Source organism: Fonsecaea pedrosoi (assembly GCF_000835455.1).
Source record: "Fonsecaea pedrosoi CBS 271.37 unplaced genomic scaffold supercont1.8, whole genome shotgun sequence".
In the NCBI taxonomy this organism is placed as follows: domain Eukaryota; kingdom Fungi; phylum Ascomycota; class Eurotiomycetes; order Chaetothyriales; family Herpotrichiellaceae; genus Fonsecaea; species Fonsecaea pedrosoi.
The window spans coordinates 1,655,552-1,668,476 of NW_013550608.1; the positions used below are offsets into that span (position 1 = coordinate 1,655,552).

Below are 12,925 nucleotides of genomic sequence, written 5' to 3' on the forward strand. Positions count from 1 at the left end.
CATTTCATGTCGACAATTATGCTTACTTCACACGTTTCTCCAGTTTCATGCTCCTTTGCGCTTGCAGACGTCTGAAACTTTCCTCAGCCTTGTTCGAGGCGATCCACACATGTTACAGAGTGTTAGATTGCCGGGCATGTGTTGAATACGTCCACTGAATCGACAAGTCAGCCCTGGGCTTGTGACTATCGCTCAAGTTGTCCTCCCTCGGAAAGGTACCCTGGCCGTAATCACTTCTCGTTGCACTCCCTTTCGATACCGTTGTACGTGAGCCAAAGAAAAGGCCATCGTGTCCTGTTTTATAATACCCAGTGCAGGCGATCAATCTATTGTATTGGATTTTGGGGTTAGAGAACAGTTATTGTCCACCAAGGTTACCAGACCGAGGAGGTGTACATCACAAGAGGCACGACAATTCATCTTCTTCTCTGGACATCTTTGTGAGTACGAGGCCTCTTAGCCTTTCCGACCCTTGGCGACGATGCCCACCCACTTCCACACAACCGGACCAGACCTGTACTTCTCCTTCACGTAATCCATGATGGTTCGTTGTGCACTCTCCTTGGCCTGTCTAAACTCCTCCTCTGTCTTCAAAGAGCCCTGGTTCTTCCAAAACTTCTCAATCATCATGACCAGGGAGTATGGCAACATGGCTTCGACCTCCGCGACGGTCATGGTCGTAGTGTTCTCCGTCACTTGAGCTTCGACGTCGCGAAAGCCACATTCTTTCAGATGTGACTTGACGTCGTCAACGTTGTCCCAACGTTCTGGTGCCTCGGAGAATGCGTGTCGAAGAGCTTCGTCCGATGGGAAAGGGGGCAATGACGGATACCTCGCGATACCTGCACGGTAGTCTGCGAACCACGGGACTTCTTGCCAGGTACTGCAGCTCAGAGTTCCACCTGGCTGTAAAATGCGGTGGCACTCTTTAATGCCAGCGAGAGGGTTGGGTAGGATTTGAGGCCCGAAGTTGAAGAAGATATGCGTAAAGTGCGAAGAGGGAAACTTTGTGTCCTGCCAGCCTCTGTATCAGTCTTAGTCATTTCAATAGGAAGGGCATGGGGCAAGGCACCATGGCATCCGCTTTTACTACGGACACATTGTTCCATCCAGAGACCTCGACGCGCCTTGATACATTGGAGATCATGGCGTCTGAGATATCAGCGCATGTGAGGTCGAGTCTGGACTTGTTTTCTGTGGAGAGCCGTGACATGAGGTGGGAGGAAACGACGCCGCTCCCGCACGCCTGATCAAGGACAACGAGGCGGGAATTGCCCTCGGGTGGGAAGTTCGCTCTGCGGAGGAGCTCTTCTGCGAATGGGCCCATGATAGAATCGGCTTGAGAAAACATCTTGTCAAATTGCTGGGGATCCATGTTGTGCTATCAGAAGCGGGACCGGAAAGACAGTAAGTTTGGTACTTCGATGGACTGTCCAGTGTACAGCCTGGATATCAAAGACATAGACAACCCTTTTCCGGCGGAAGGAGGAGGAAAAATATCTCAGTCCTACTAGACTGTCTGAGACTTTGGGAAATCAATATCCATTTAATCGTCTGTTTCTCCAGGTACATACTCTCCGAAGCCAGGTCGGACAGATATGAAAAATCTCTCCGAGCTCTTCTTAGGCTCGCAACCCTGCAGTGTAGGCACTCAAAATGTTTCCGAGGGCCTTTCTGCTTGGGGAAGAGCTAGGGATTTGTCGAATCGAGGTGTGTTGTGAATGATGAGCAGGTTTAGCAACCAGGGTCAACCCAAGTTTGGAGTCTGTAACCGGTTGCCAACCTAACTTACTTTGTCATCGATACCTGATCCAGTAAGGGTTCTCCCCTTCGAAGGGCCCTCGTCCTCGTCTATTTCTCCCTGAAGGACCAAGTCTCATCACATCGAACTGAGGTCACATAGGACAACCACAATGTGTTCCTTGTTGTGTTAGCGAAAGAACTTGAGCCTTGGACGATATTGATTCCATGGCTAGCTGTGGAATACAGAACCAAGGACTGGAGTTAAGACAGTATCCATGTGTATCGCTGTCCCAGGAGTTATTCAGCCAAGCGGAGGATGGAACCACTTGAGGCTCCCTTAGTCCAAGAAGCTCCAAGTAAATGGAATCTCATGGTGGTTGTCCGCGTTGGTTAACAGTGGGACTGGGGACTGACGGCCCATTGCCTCGAAATCCCCAAATCTTCACAGCTTGTTCTCCGAATAGTAGACTACTGTCCCCAAGTACGCATTGTAAAAAGGATGAAGTGAAAGGCTCGACATCAAGTGGATAGGGAATATCGAGAACGTTTTAAAGTTGAAGTGAAAAGAGCACAAAAGGCCAAAGGATTCTCCGTAGCAAAGACTTCGGTGGAGCATAATTTGAAAAAGATCATTTCTCACACGTGACGGTCACCATGATTTCATCTTGCTCGACCTTGTCGTTCACAATCACGGACAGGCAGTTCAAAGAACACTCTACTACCAGGTCAAGTTACCAGTATGAGAAAGACGGTCTCCGTACGGAAAAGGGGTAAAAAACGGTCTAGAGACCTCGTGGCCCAGGTGAGGCAGTAAGCACGGACTGGCTTGGCCAGACCGTTCGCGCCAACACTGACTGGCGCGAGACAAACTTGATTTCTTGTTAAGTCGCGGCGTGGAGGGTGTTGGATCACTAAATAATTCACAATGGCTTCGTCCAAGGCTGCTTTGAAAGCCATCAAGGCATCCTTGGATACCAGTCAATTCGCCAAAGCCGCTGATCAGGCCGAAGATTTGCTCAAGCAAGATGACAAGAACTACATCGCGTTACTCTTCCTCGGGTTCGCAAGAGAGAAACTTGGAGATTTGGAAGCCGCAGCGAAGGCTCTGCACAAAGCTGCCACTGTCAAGCCCGACGATGTCCAGGCCTACAAAGGGCTGGTAACCCTGTACGAAAAACAAGGGAAAGCCAAATTGGATCAATACCATGATGTGGCCTTCAGGTTAGCAGAGATATACGCTCAGCAAGATGACAAAGCGCAATGTCAGAACGTTATCGACAAATACGAACTGTTTGCCAAAAAGCATGGGAGCCGATCACAGTACCGACGTGCGCTCGAACTCATTCTACCGACCTCCAGCCTCTACCCGACACTCGAAGGCCGTGTCTTACAACCAAGCTTGGCGTATCAGCGCGTCTTAGAGTCAGCGGAGGCTGAAGAGAAGGAGTGGATCAACACGCAGATTGGAGAAAGAAGGACACGGCTAGGAGCAAAGATTGACCAGGTGACCCGACAAGTTAAATGCGAGGCTATAAGCAGATTCCAGGTCGAAGAAAAGTATGCAGCTCTCATTGACTGGATAAGGGATGATGACGCTCGCCATGACCTCGAGGAGAAACTCTTTCAGCGCATGTTCGACAATCTGCTCGTCTTGCCGCAGGAATCTAAGCCTGACCAACGGGATAAGGTGTTGAATATGGCGAATGGCATGGTCATCATCAAACACCCTTTTCACCTGGCCTGGAAAGTTGCCCTTGAGTGGGTTGATGCAGAGGAGCTGCAAGATTGGGACGTTAACATCTTTCGCGAGTATATTGGCTTCTTCCCAGACGATGGCTTGAGCAAGGTTCTACGTGGCTTTCTCGACAGTGATGCCTCGCCATTTCCACATCTGGCAGTTGAGGAGAAGGAGGGCGAAGAGACCCCACAGCGGCTGAGCGAAGCCGACCAACTCATTCTAATGAATGAGGGCATTGAGCGCTGTCCAGAATCCTTGCTTGGTCACCGAATCGTGGCACATGTCTATCTCGGCTTGAAAGAGTGGGAGAGCGCTGTCGACATAGGACGAAAGGCGCAGAAGTTGCACTTGGATGCTCGACGGCGCTACGCTATAGACTTGGAAAACAGCCTCGACGGCGTCAATCTCATTCTTGCAAATGCCTTGATCACATTCCAGTCTCCACGACATCATCCCGAAGCGAAGACATTGTTCGAGGACATTCTCAGGCGTAAGCCCAAGCTTACTGCTGCCTTGATGGGTGTTGGCTTGATATACGAGGATGATGAAGATTATGCGGAGGCAGTCAAATTCTTCCTCCAAGCAGCCGAGCGTGACCCAGATAATGCCAGGATCAAGATCGAGCTTGCTTGGTGTCGAGCTCATAATGGACAGCTCAAAGAAGGCTTGCAAGAGCTTCAGGAGGTGCTCTCAGCTGTCGAATCGGAGAAGCAGCAGAACTTGACCATGAAAGCCATCACGCTCTACCGAATTGCGTACTGTTACTGGCACATTGACACTTCCGCGGCCGCCCGCAAATCCAAGTCAGGGCCTTATCAATTTCTCATCGCGTCCATCAAAGCGGACCCTAGTTACGCCCCCGCATATACTCTGCTGGGGATCTATTTCCAAGACTACGGCAAAAGCAAAGCACGGGCCCGAGTCGCCTTGCAGAAAGCATTCGAGCTCTCCACCTCAGAGCTCGCGGCCGCTCACCGCCTCGCAAAGGCTTTTGCGGACAACGCAGAATGGGATCTCGTCGAATTGGTCGCCCAACGCGTTGTTACGTCAGGTAAAGCCAGGCCAGCCCCAGGGTCGAAGAAGAAAGCTTATAGTTGGCCCTTCACGGCGCTGGGCGTGGTGCAGATGAACAAACAGCATTATTCGCAGGCGATCCTTTCCTTCCAGCAGGCACTGAGAATTACGCCAGACGATTACCACTCCTGGGTCGGACTTGGTGAGAGCTACCACAATGCAGGGAGGCATGTTGCTGCCACACGGGCGTTTGCCAAAGCTGCGAGTATTGAGCATGGTCTGTCGCCCGAAGAAACTTGGTTCGCCAAATACATGCTTGCCAATGTTGAACGAGAGATGGGATCCTATGACGAAGCCATTGCTGCATACCGAGAGATCCTGGTCCTGAAACCGAAGGAATTTGGAGTGCTTATCGCGTTGCTCCAGACGATTTCCGAGAGTGCCTGGGCAAAGGTTGCGCTGGGTATGTTCGGCGAGGCGGCAAAACTTGCCTCCTCTGCAATTGAATTGGCGAGCCAGATCGCATCGCTGGGGACGGACGTGTTCAATCTGTGGAAATGTGTTGGCGATGCTTGCTCTGTCCTTGGACATGTCAAGCTATATGCGAAATCGGCCGACGTACAGACGGTGTCTGGTTTGCTGCAAATCTCTCTCCAAGACGACTTCAACACTCTCACAGATATTGACAAGGCTGATCTCGAATTTCTCGCGGCCGCCATCGACTCTGCCAATCCTACGGCTAATGCAGACAAATATCTCGTGGCTGCAATCCTAGCTCAGAAACGCGCCATCCACGCTTGTTCCTCCGACCAACTTGCCCAAGCTGTTTCGTGGTACAATCTCGGCTGGGCAGAGTACCAGGCGTACGTTTCAGGCGGTGCGTCCCTCAGTATACAGGGCAAGAGACCTCGCAGATTCCTCAAAGCGTCAATGACATGCTTCAAACGGGCCATCGAGCTGGAAGCCGGCAACGCGGACTTCTGGAACGCATTGGGTGTGGTGACTATGACGCTTAGCCCCAAGGTCTCGCAGCATTCATTTGTGCGAAGTCTTCATCTTAACGAGAAGAACGCGTGGACTTGGACGAATCTTGGAGTGCTCTATTTGTTGAACAACGATGCTCAGCTCGCTGGTGAAGCTTTCACGCGTGCGCAATCAGAGGATCCGGAATGCGCAGAGGCATGGATCGGTCAAGGGTTTCTGGCGACATTGTTTGGAAGCCTAAATGAAGCGAGAGGTCTATTCATGCACGCTTTCGAGATTGCGGATTCCTATGTCCTGCCTGCAAAACGCCACTATGCGCTGTCCGCATTTGACCATTTGCTCAAGGATCCTTCTCGGTCGCAGGAGGTCGCTGCTCTGTTGAAGCCGCTCTTCGCCTTGCGCCAATTTCATGCCCAGGAGCCTGGCGACATGATTGCGACTCATTTGATGGCTCTGTTTGCGGAGCGGGCAGGCGATCATTCTACAGGTGTCGCGATCTTGCAGGAAGTCTGCGACGCTGCAGAAGCCGAATACGAAAAGTCTGAGTCGGACGAATACCTGGTCAGGTTTGCCCAGGCAAAGGCAGATCTCGCACGGGCACAGCTTGCATGTGGCGAGTACGATGAAGCAATTTCCAATGCGCAGACGGCGCTTGACCTTTCCGGTGAACCCGGTGATCTTGGTCCTTCATATGCAGAAGCTCGCCGAAAATGGCGACTTTCAGCGCAACTGACGGCAGGCCTTGCACACAGTCACTTAAAACAGATCGAAAGCTCGATCAAAATGTTCGAAGTGGCGCTTCAGGAATCCGAGCGCGAACCAGACCTTGTCTGTATGCTGGCCCAGGTCCTGTGGGCAAAAGGTGGCAACGAGGAGAAGGAAGCGGCAAGATCGCAGCTGTTTGACGTGATTGAGAACCATCCGGGACACGTTCAGGCTGTCGCTTTGCTCGCTGTCACTGGACTGTTGGACAACGATGAAGACGTGCTAGAAGCTGTCGAGGAGGACCTCAAGGTCTTGAGGCGTGGGGACGAGATCGGTGTGTTGGACAAGATTCGCGTCAGCACAGTCCTTGCTGGCATCGTCGGGTGCCGGCATCGGGAAACCTCCTCCGATCAAGTCGACGAAGTTGCGGTGGTTGCAGATGCGCTCAACGCCATCATGCTCGCACCGGGGCAACCTCAAGGCTGGCTTGAACTTGCGCAAGCAGTGGGCGACGCGGACGATGGTGCTTACGCTGCCGAGATGGCGGTGCTCAATGCCGAGAGACAGATCCCGCCAGGCGGCAATCTCACCCCGGAGGATTTGGCGAGGGCTTACGAAGGAACCGGCAGAGCGGAGGACTTTCTCAAGGCGAAGATGCTTGCGCCGTGGAAGTTGGGAAATTCCTGGTGAAGCTTTGTAAAGGATGGGTGGGAGAGAACTTCTTGTTGTGCCTTGGTTATCAAGATCCGGCTCGTGAATCGCTACTAGAGCTAAATCGTTGGGTTATCGAGAGCGCAAGAGCGCGAGAACATGCATTCTCTTGCCGCGCATGCTTGTAGACATACATGGTAGATACCAAATCGATACCAATTGAGAACTCTCAATTTCAAAGTAAGAAGAAAGCAGAGGAAAAAAAAACAAAAAAAACAAGTTCTTTCATCTTTCACCCCCGTCCTTTCTATTTCTCGTTCACACACCCCCTGTTAACCACCGCCTCGAGCGGCATTTTCCTCCCTCACCAGCGCGGTCAGCCTCGCTTTCCTGTCCTCTTTCCATTTCCTATCCCAGGCCTCGACCTTGCCGCCGAGCACGACGCAGGTCTCGGGCGTCAACAAGATCATGCCTCGTCTCACGATCGTGTCCGGCCTGAGGAGGAGTTTGCACCCGATCAACATCCCCGGATCTTCGACGGGGGTCGTCGGTGCCGGGCCGCCGCCGGATTGATTGCGCGCTGAAGCTGGGATGGCGGCCGACGCGGAAGTCGACAGTCCGATTTTGGGGACCTTGACTAGCTCGAATGCCAGCACTTTGGTGCCGCGGGCGTCTTGGACGAGGAGCTTGTGCGGGCCGACGCTGAGTGTCTTGCTCGCAGAAGACAATGTTGGAGCGGCGGTGCCATTGACTCCGCCGAGGGCATCGCCGTCGTTGTTGTTGTTGTCGCTCCCGAGACCGGTGACCGTCCTGATGACTTCGCGTCCGCGGACCTCCTCGCCCCGCTCGACCCGCTCGATCGCCTCGACCTGGCTCCACTTGCTATTCCCCACGTCCAGAACGTCGAGGACCTGTGCGATCACCGTGCCTGGCAGTCGTCGCTCTTTGACGTTGACGTCGCCGATGTCTTCGGGGAAGGCTTCTCCTGGGCTTGTCGGCGAGACCGTGGTCGTGATGTCGCTGGCCAGAATGCGGAAGTGCGCGGTCGAAACGAGGGCCGGGAGAGGCGGCGGGTTCGGCCCCCGCGACGTGAGGAATGTGTTGAGCCATTGCGGGTTGACGGGGATGTTGTGCCGTGTTTGGAGTGCCGAGGAGACTTGATTGTGCAGGGGATGCAGAGTCGGCATTTTGGGAGGGGGTCGAACTCAATATTGCAGCCTCATGTCCTTTTTTCTTGAGGGGGTTGGTGTCAATCTATGTATCATGTTTGTGATCGTCAAGGGGACCTGGCTGCCGGAGGAGATAGGGCGCTCGGTGACATGAAATCGTCTAGTCCCGCATCATGATTGGGTATCGACAAGGGCAGATATGTTTTTTGCAGAGTAGTGAGACAGTGTCTCTGGGGCAATGTCGTCCAAAGCACAGGGTGTTACAGGGTGATCAATAGAGTGGACGACTATCTACTCGGTAAGTCGGACGTCAAGAGCGAGTATGTAAAATTGGTTGAGCCGACAAGGCTGAGGAACTCTCAATTATGGACGCCAAGACAAGGCTGTGAGTTTGTCCAACTAGAGACAAGCCTCACTTCCAGCTCTTCTTCTTCTCCGCCAGCCCTACTTCCTATGGGTTTCTCACTCTATCATTGGAGTCTTATGAATTTGGACAATATGCATCGACTCATGAGGACAATTTTACGAACCATCTCTGCCCTGCGCCGATGCCGTTTGTCTTGTCATGACAATGCTGGCTCCGACTTTCCATCCATTCCATACCATGCTGCTCGGTTTGGAGTCGATCCATTCAGATTAAATGGCCGCTGGCGCAATCAGCATTTGACCGCCATCAGGGTGGAGAAGCTGGTTGTTCAGGAACAGTCCCCCCTTGCCGACCAAGTACAGGATGGTCGCTGCCATGTCCGCATCGCCGCCGCCTCGACCTAACGTGGTTGGGATTTCAGTCAGTCAAGTCCCGTCAACTCGTCGTGATGATCGAAGCGAAGTCCGTGCTTTTTTTTAGTGATTGCTTTATTTGGACAAGCAGTCACTCTCAGAATCGTAGGCGCAACTCACCTGCAGGATTACTGATCTCGGAACTCAGTTCGCTCTTCTGGGTCTCGTCGCTTTCACCCGTCGTCATCTCGCTGGGGAAAATGCCCGGGGCGATCTGGTTCACACGCACTTTCGTCTCGGCCAGCGTGCTTGCCAACATGCGCGTCAGGTGAATGAACCCGGCTTTGCTGCTGGCGTATGCGAATTGTCCGTTGCTCGAACCTTTCATGAGGCCGCTGATGCTGGTGACGTTGACGATGCTGCTGGTGTAGCCGGGGGTTACGTCGCGGCCTTTGCTGAGAAGTGGAAGCTGAGGAATTGTGTTAGCGCCACGATGCTCTCTTTGGTGACAGTGAGGTACTGTGAGGGACGGGAGGGGCTCGCGCCGCCGCAACATTCATGTCCGTGTTTCTGATATTGTTTCCCTGGGATTTGCGAAGGCTGGAAAACACTTACAAATGCGGCAGACATGAAGAACTGGGCCGTGATGTTTGTCAAGAACGTCTCCTGCCAATCGTCGACCTCGGATTTCAGCATGTGCTGCGAAATGCTCTCGGCAGATTTCGTGTCCGGCTTTCCTGTGGCGGAGAACTTTGTGTGGTCGTCACGAGCGATGCCGGCGTTGTTGACCAGCAAGTGAACACCGCCGGACTCCTGCTTGGCCACCTCGTCCGCGAGCCGCACGCACTCTTCCTTCTTGGTGATGTCGCCGGGCAACGCATGGATACTGCCCGGTCCGTTGCTGTACTGCTTGACCACGGCGTCGAGCGCCTCCTGTCGCCGGCCCGTGATGTAGACCTTTGCCCCGTTGGACTGCAGCGTCTGGGCGATCATCAACCCGATGCCCGTGCCTCCGCCCGTCACGACCGCCACGACGTGCGACACGTCAAAGAGCTTGCTGGCCTGCAGGTCTTCATTGGGCAGATGCGACGTCTTGACGGCACTCATGATGGAGCGGACCTGGAAGACTTGGTGATTCGGTCGTCGAGAGAGGGGTTTTGATAGATCTATACTAATGCAGGTCCTAGTGTTAGGGTTGCGAAGGAAGAAGAGGTTGCGAAACATGGCACAAGCAACTTCTTAGGATATACCCAGTACATATATAAACGCATGCACACTAGCTCACTCAATCCCTTGTCATGTCAGGATTCTCAGCCGTGATCATATTGCGCATTTACATGGCATGGCGTTGTATGGCGTTGCTCCATAGGGAGGGCGGGGAGAGTCAACGATGCAATAATGACGTTTTGAAGACACACATACTCACTGCCTCTGTCCCTCCCACCAGGGGACGGATTATACTCCGTACGCCTAAACAAAACACTAGTGATCAAGGTACTATCTATCTGGGTACCCCACGACGGCCGGTTTCTCGCACGTCGGTGTAGGGTGGGTGGGCACTGCGGACTCGACGCTTGACAAGGCCTTCGACGCTCTTCACGCTAGCTATGTACTGTGGAGGATCTCATCCTAGCTGTTGACACATCACCATCAAGGTTATTAGCATGAGCTCTGCGTCGCGTAATAAATCTTACATCGAGAAAAGTCGGCATAAGTCAGATAGAAAAGACTGTAACAGCGCTTGTTTCGTTATCAATACTTTTTAGGGTACAGGATATGTAGGTTCAAACCCCCGACTCCACCATTTCACGTTATACACTGGCGTTTACCCTCTGTCGTCAAACGCCACATGAACAATAATCGTATCTTCGTCGGGATCATAGGGCATGAAGAGAAATCACACATAGCACAGACATGAACACAACGCCAATCCTTTCGAACAAACCACCGCCCGCGAGTAGTCGGCTGGCTCCACTCTCTCCATCGCCCGTGGTCAGCCCGAACGGCAGCCCTTGGTACCCAAACGTGAGATTCTGTGGAATGGTCGCATTCAGACACTGTCCATTCACAATATCAAGACCAGCCAGATCGTCCGGTACCCTGAAGAACATGTAACTCTGCTGGTTGAGGTTTTTGAAACCTTCGGTGTTGTAAGGAAACTTGTCTCCAGGGTCTGTAGAGGAGGTATTGCGAAGGAAAATGCATTGGACTTGGCCGGGGTACTGTGTCGCCATCTCGGGATAATCGCGCATGACATCCGAATTGCTTGTGTCCGCAACTAGGATGAATTTGCGATGCGGGAAACTCTGAAATATCTTGTCCAGGAGGAATTTTCTGATGGACAGAGTGGCAGAGACGTCGCTGAAGTTAAGGGGTCGGGTGTCGAAACTACCACCTGGATTGAATGGTGAGATCCCAATCAACAGAGGCGGAAAATATCGCTTACCTGGATAAGTGTCGTAGATGAACTGCATGTAGTTGCGCGTGATTTGCTCCGGGGTGGTTGTGAGGTAGTGGAAATGCATGTTGGGCAGACTGACAGACCAGTTACGGTAGATGTCTGGCATGTTCATCCAAGGTGTAAACGGACGAGCAAAAGAGTTGAGGAGACCTTCCTTGGGCTCGTAGATCTTTGTCACGCGAAGGATGTCATCAATGTCGGAGATGATGGTCAGTCCTTGGTCGGAGACGAGGTATGATGTGGCATTCCCTGTGTCAGCGCCCTGGGCGTAAACATTCAACCTTTGTGGTGGGACATCGCCAGTTCCCGAAGCCAACGTGAACGAGTTGTTGTCTATTGGAATGAAGACATCAAAGTCGCCCTCGGGGGTGGTTGGGTCGGGAAGGGTGACGACCTGCTCTCCACCAGCGGGAGTCACGCCACCACCTCCGCCAGGCTGTCCATTGGTGCCAAACTCGGGTGCAGGGAGAATGTCCATGGTGACCGTTTGATTCCCTTGCTGAACCACGTATATCTCCCTGGTGAGGTTGCGGGCCTGGGCCTGCTGTGATGGAGGAAGATCCTCAATGCTTGTGTCGATCAGGAAAAAGTTGGCGAGGCGGTCTACCGTGGCATTGGAAATATTTGGTTGCTTGAACACATTCCCATGTATGCGCAGATTCCAACCAGACGAAGTCCAATTCCCATACCCAGGGATGTTCAACACTTGTGTAGGTGTGGCAACCAGATCCGAGCTGCTCACTCCCACCGAGCTCATAACAGCACTGCCCGTGGGTAGGTCCTGTAGATTGGGTAGGAGCCCATTGGAGACGTATGAGGGGATAGCCGTTCCCAGCTCGCTGAACACCGAGTTCACATATGAGTCCAGCTCTGACTCTAGATCGCTGACGATGTTTCGCCTTGCTCCTGCGTATGAACCGTATACTGCTAGTGTGCGAGTGGGTGCAGGTGTGATCAATGCTTCCTCTTCTGGGAGCACTTGACTCGGCACTGCGGAGGCTTGAAATAGGACAAAAGAAGTCGCGAGGAGTAGGCGCAAAGCCATGGTTACTAGGTTGCCTTTCAATGTGATAACCTGCTCTCGTTAGCCACAGACGAAATTGTTTGAGGTGTAGGTACACGCACAAACAATACCGTCTTATCCTTCTCAGAATGTTACGCTCGCACAAGTCATTTAGCCTGCTGTACCCTTAAGAAGAACACCAACTCGAATACAATAGAAGCACGCGATCCCGGACAGCGAAGAGGAGAGAAACGAAAGGTGATGCGTTGTGAGGCGCAGGATTGTATTGACAGAAACGAGTGACCCTGGCGGAAGGTCCGGGGAGTGGAAATCAGGGAAGGTTACCTTGATCTGCTTGATCTGAGGCCCGCATCACCGTTGAGCATGGGTCGTGCATATCGCAGTCAAGCCTTGATTGAGTAAATGAGCGACTGGCTGAAGACTCGCAGACGCGCAGAATGAGAGAGAGTCAGAGATGGATGACGTCAATTGCCATAAGAGGACTAGCCTGCCAACTTTATTCTGATAAGCAACAAGGCGTGCCAGGCACGTGCCAGGCACAAACAACAAGCCACACTTCACCAGTACATACTCGTAAATATCCCTTCACCACCTGAAACTCCCAATGCTGACCCAGAACGAGAGAACAAGAATACCCTCATCCTAGTTATACTCACAAGTTTGCTCTCTCTATCTCTTGATCAACCTCCGTGGACTATGTGTGATGCCCAAGGATA

At 52.6% G+C, this 12,925-nt stretch overlaps 5 protein-coding genes across 5 annotated transcripts; 1 reads left to right on the plus strand and 4 right to left on the minus strand.

Moving 5' to 3' along the window:
- Nucleotides 1-456: 456 nt before the first annotated feature.
- Z517_11908 (uncharacterized protein) lies at nucleotides 457-1,375 on the minus strand (the record flags this gene model as incomplete). The annotated part of the gene is made up of 2 exons (XM_013423490.1): nucleotides 457-1,014; nucleotides 1,073-1,375. The coding sequence occupies 2 exons, from the start codon at nucleotides 1,373-1,375 to the stop codon at nucleotides 457-459; spliced, it is 861 nt and encodes a 286-aa protein (XP_013278944.1).
- Nucleotides 1,376-2,668: 1,293 nt separating this feature from the next.
- On the plus strand, nucleotides 2,669-6,874 carry Z517_11909 (uncharacterized protein; the record flags this gene model as incomplete). Its single annotated transcript, XM_013423491.1, has 1 exon — nucleotides 2,669-6,874. One exon carries the CDS (start codon nucleotides 2,669-2,671, stop codon nucleotides 6,872-6,874), a length of 4,206 nt encoding a protein of 1,401 aa, XP_013278945.1.
- Nucleotides 6,875-7,167: 293 nt separating this feature from the next.
- Z517_11910 (uncharacterized protein) lies at nucleotides 7,168-8,022 on the minus strand (the record flags this gene model as incomplete). The annotated part of the gene is made up of 1 exon (XM_013423492.1): nucleotides 7,168-8,022. One exon carries the CDS (start codon nucleotides 8,020-8,022, stop codon nucleotides 7,168-7,170), a length of 855 nt encoding a protein of 284 aa, XP_013278946.1.
- A 618-nt stretch (nucleotides 8,023-8,640) lies between these two features.
- On the minus strand, nucleotides 8,641-9,831 carry Z517_11911 (uncharacterized protein; the record flags this gene model as incomplete). Its single annotated transcript, XM_013423493.1, has 3 exons — nucleotides 8,641-8,771; nucleotides 8,905-9,193; nucleotides 9,340-9,831. The coding sequence occupies 3 exons, from the start codon at nucleotides 9,829-9,831 to the stop codon at nucleotides 8,641-8,643; spliced, it is 912 nt and encodes a 303-aa protein (XP_013278947.1).
- A 770-nt stretch (nucleotides 9,832-10,601) lies between these two features.
- Z517_11912 (uncharacterized protein) lies at nucleotides 10,602-12,230 on the minus strand (the record flags this gene model as incomplete). Its single annotated transcript, XM_013423494.1, has 2 exons — nucleotides 10,602-11,119; nucleotides 11,171-12,230. 2 exons carry the CDS (start codon nucleotides 12,228-12,230, stop codon nucleotides 10,602-10,604), a joined length of 1,578 nt encoding a protein of 525 aa, XP_013278948.1.
- Nucleotides 12,231-12,925: the final 695 nt, after the last annotated feature.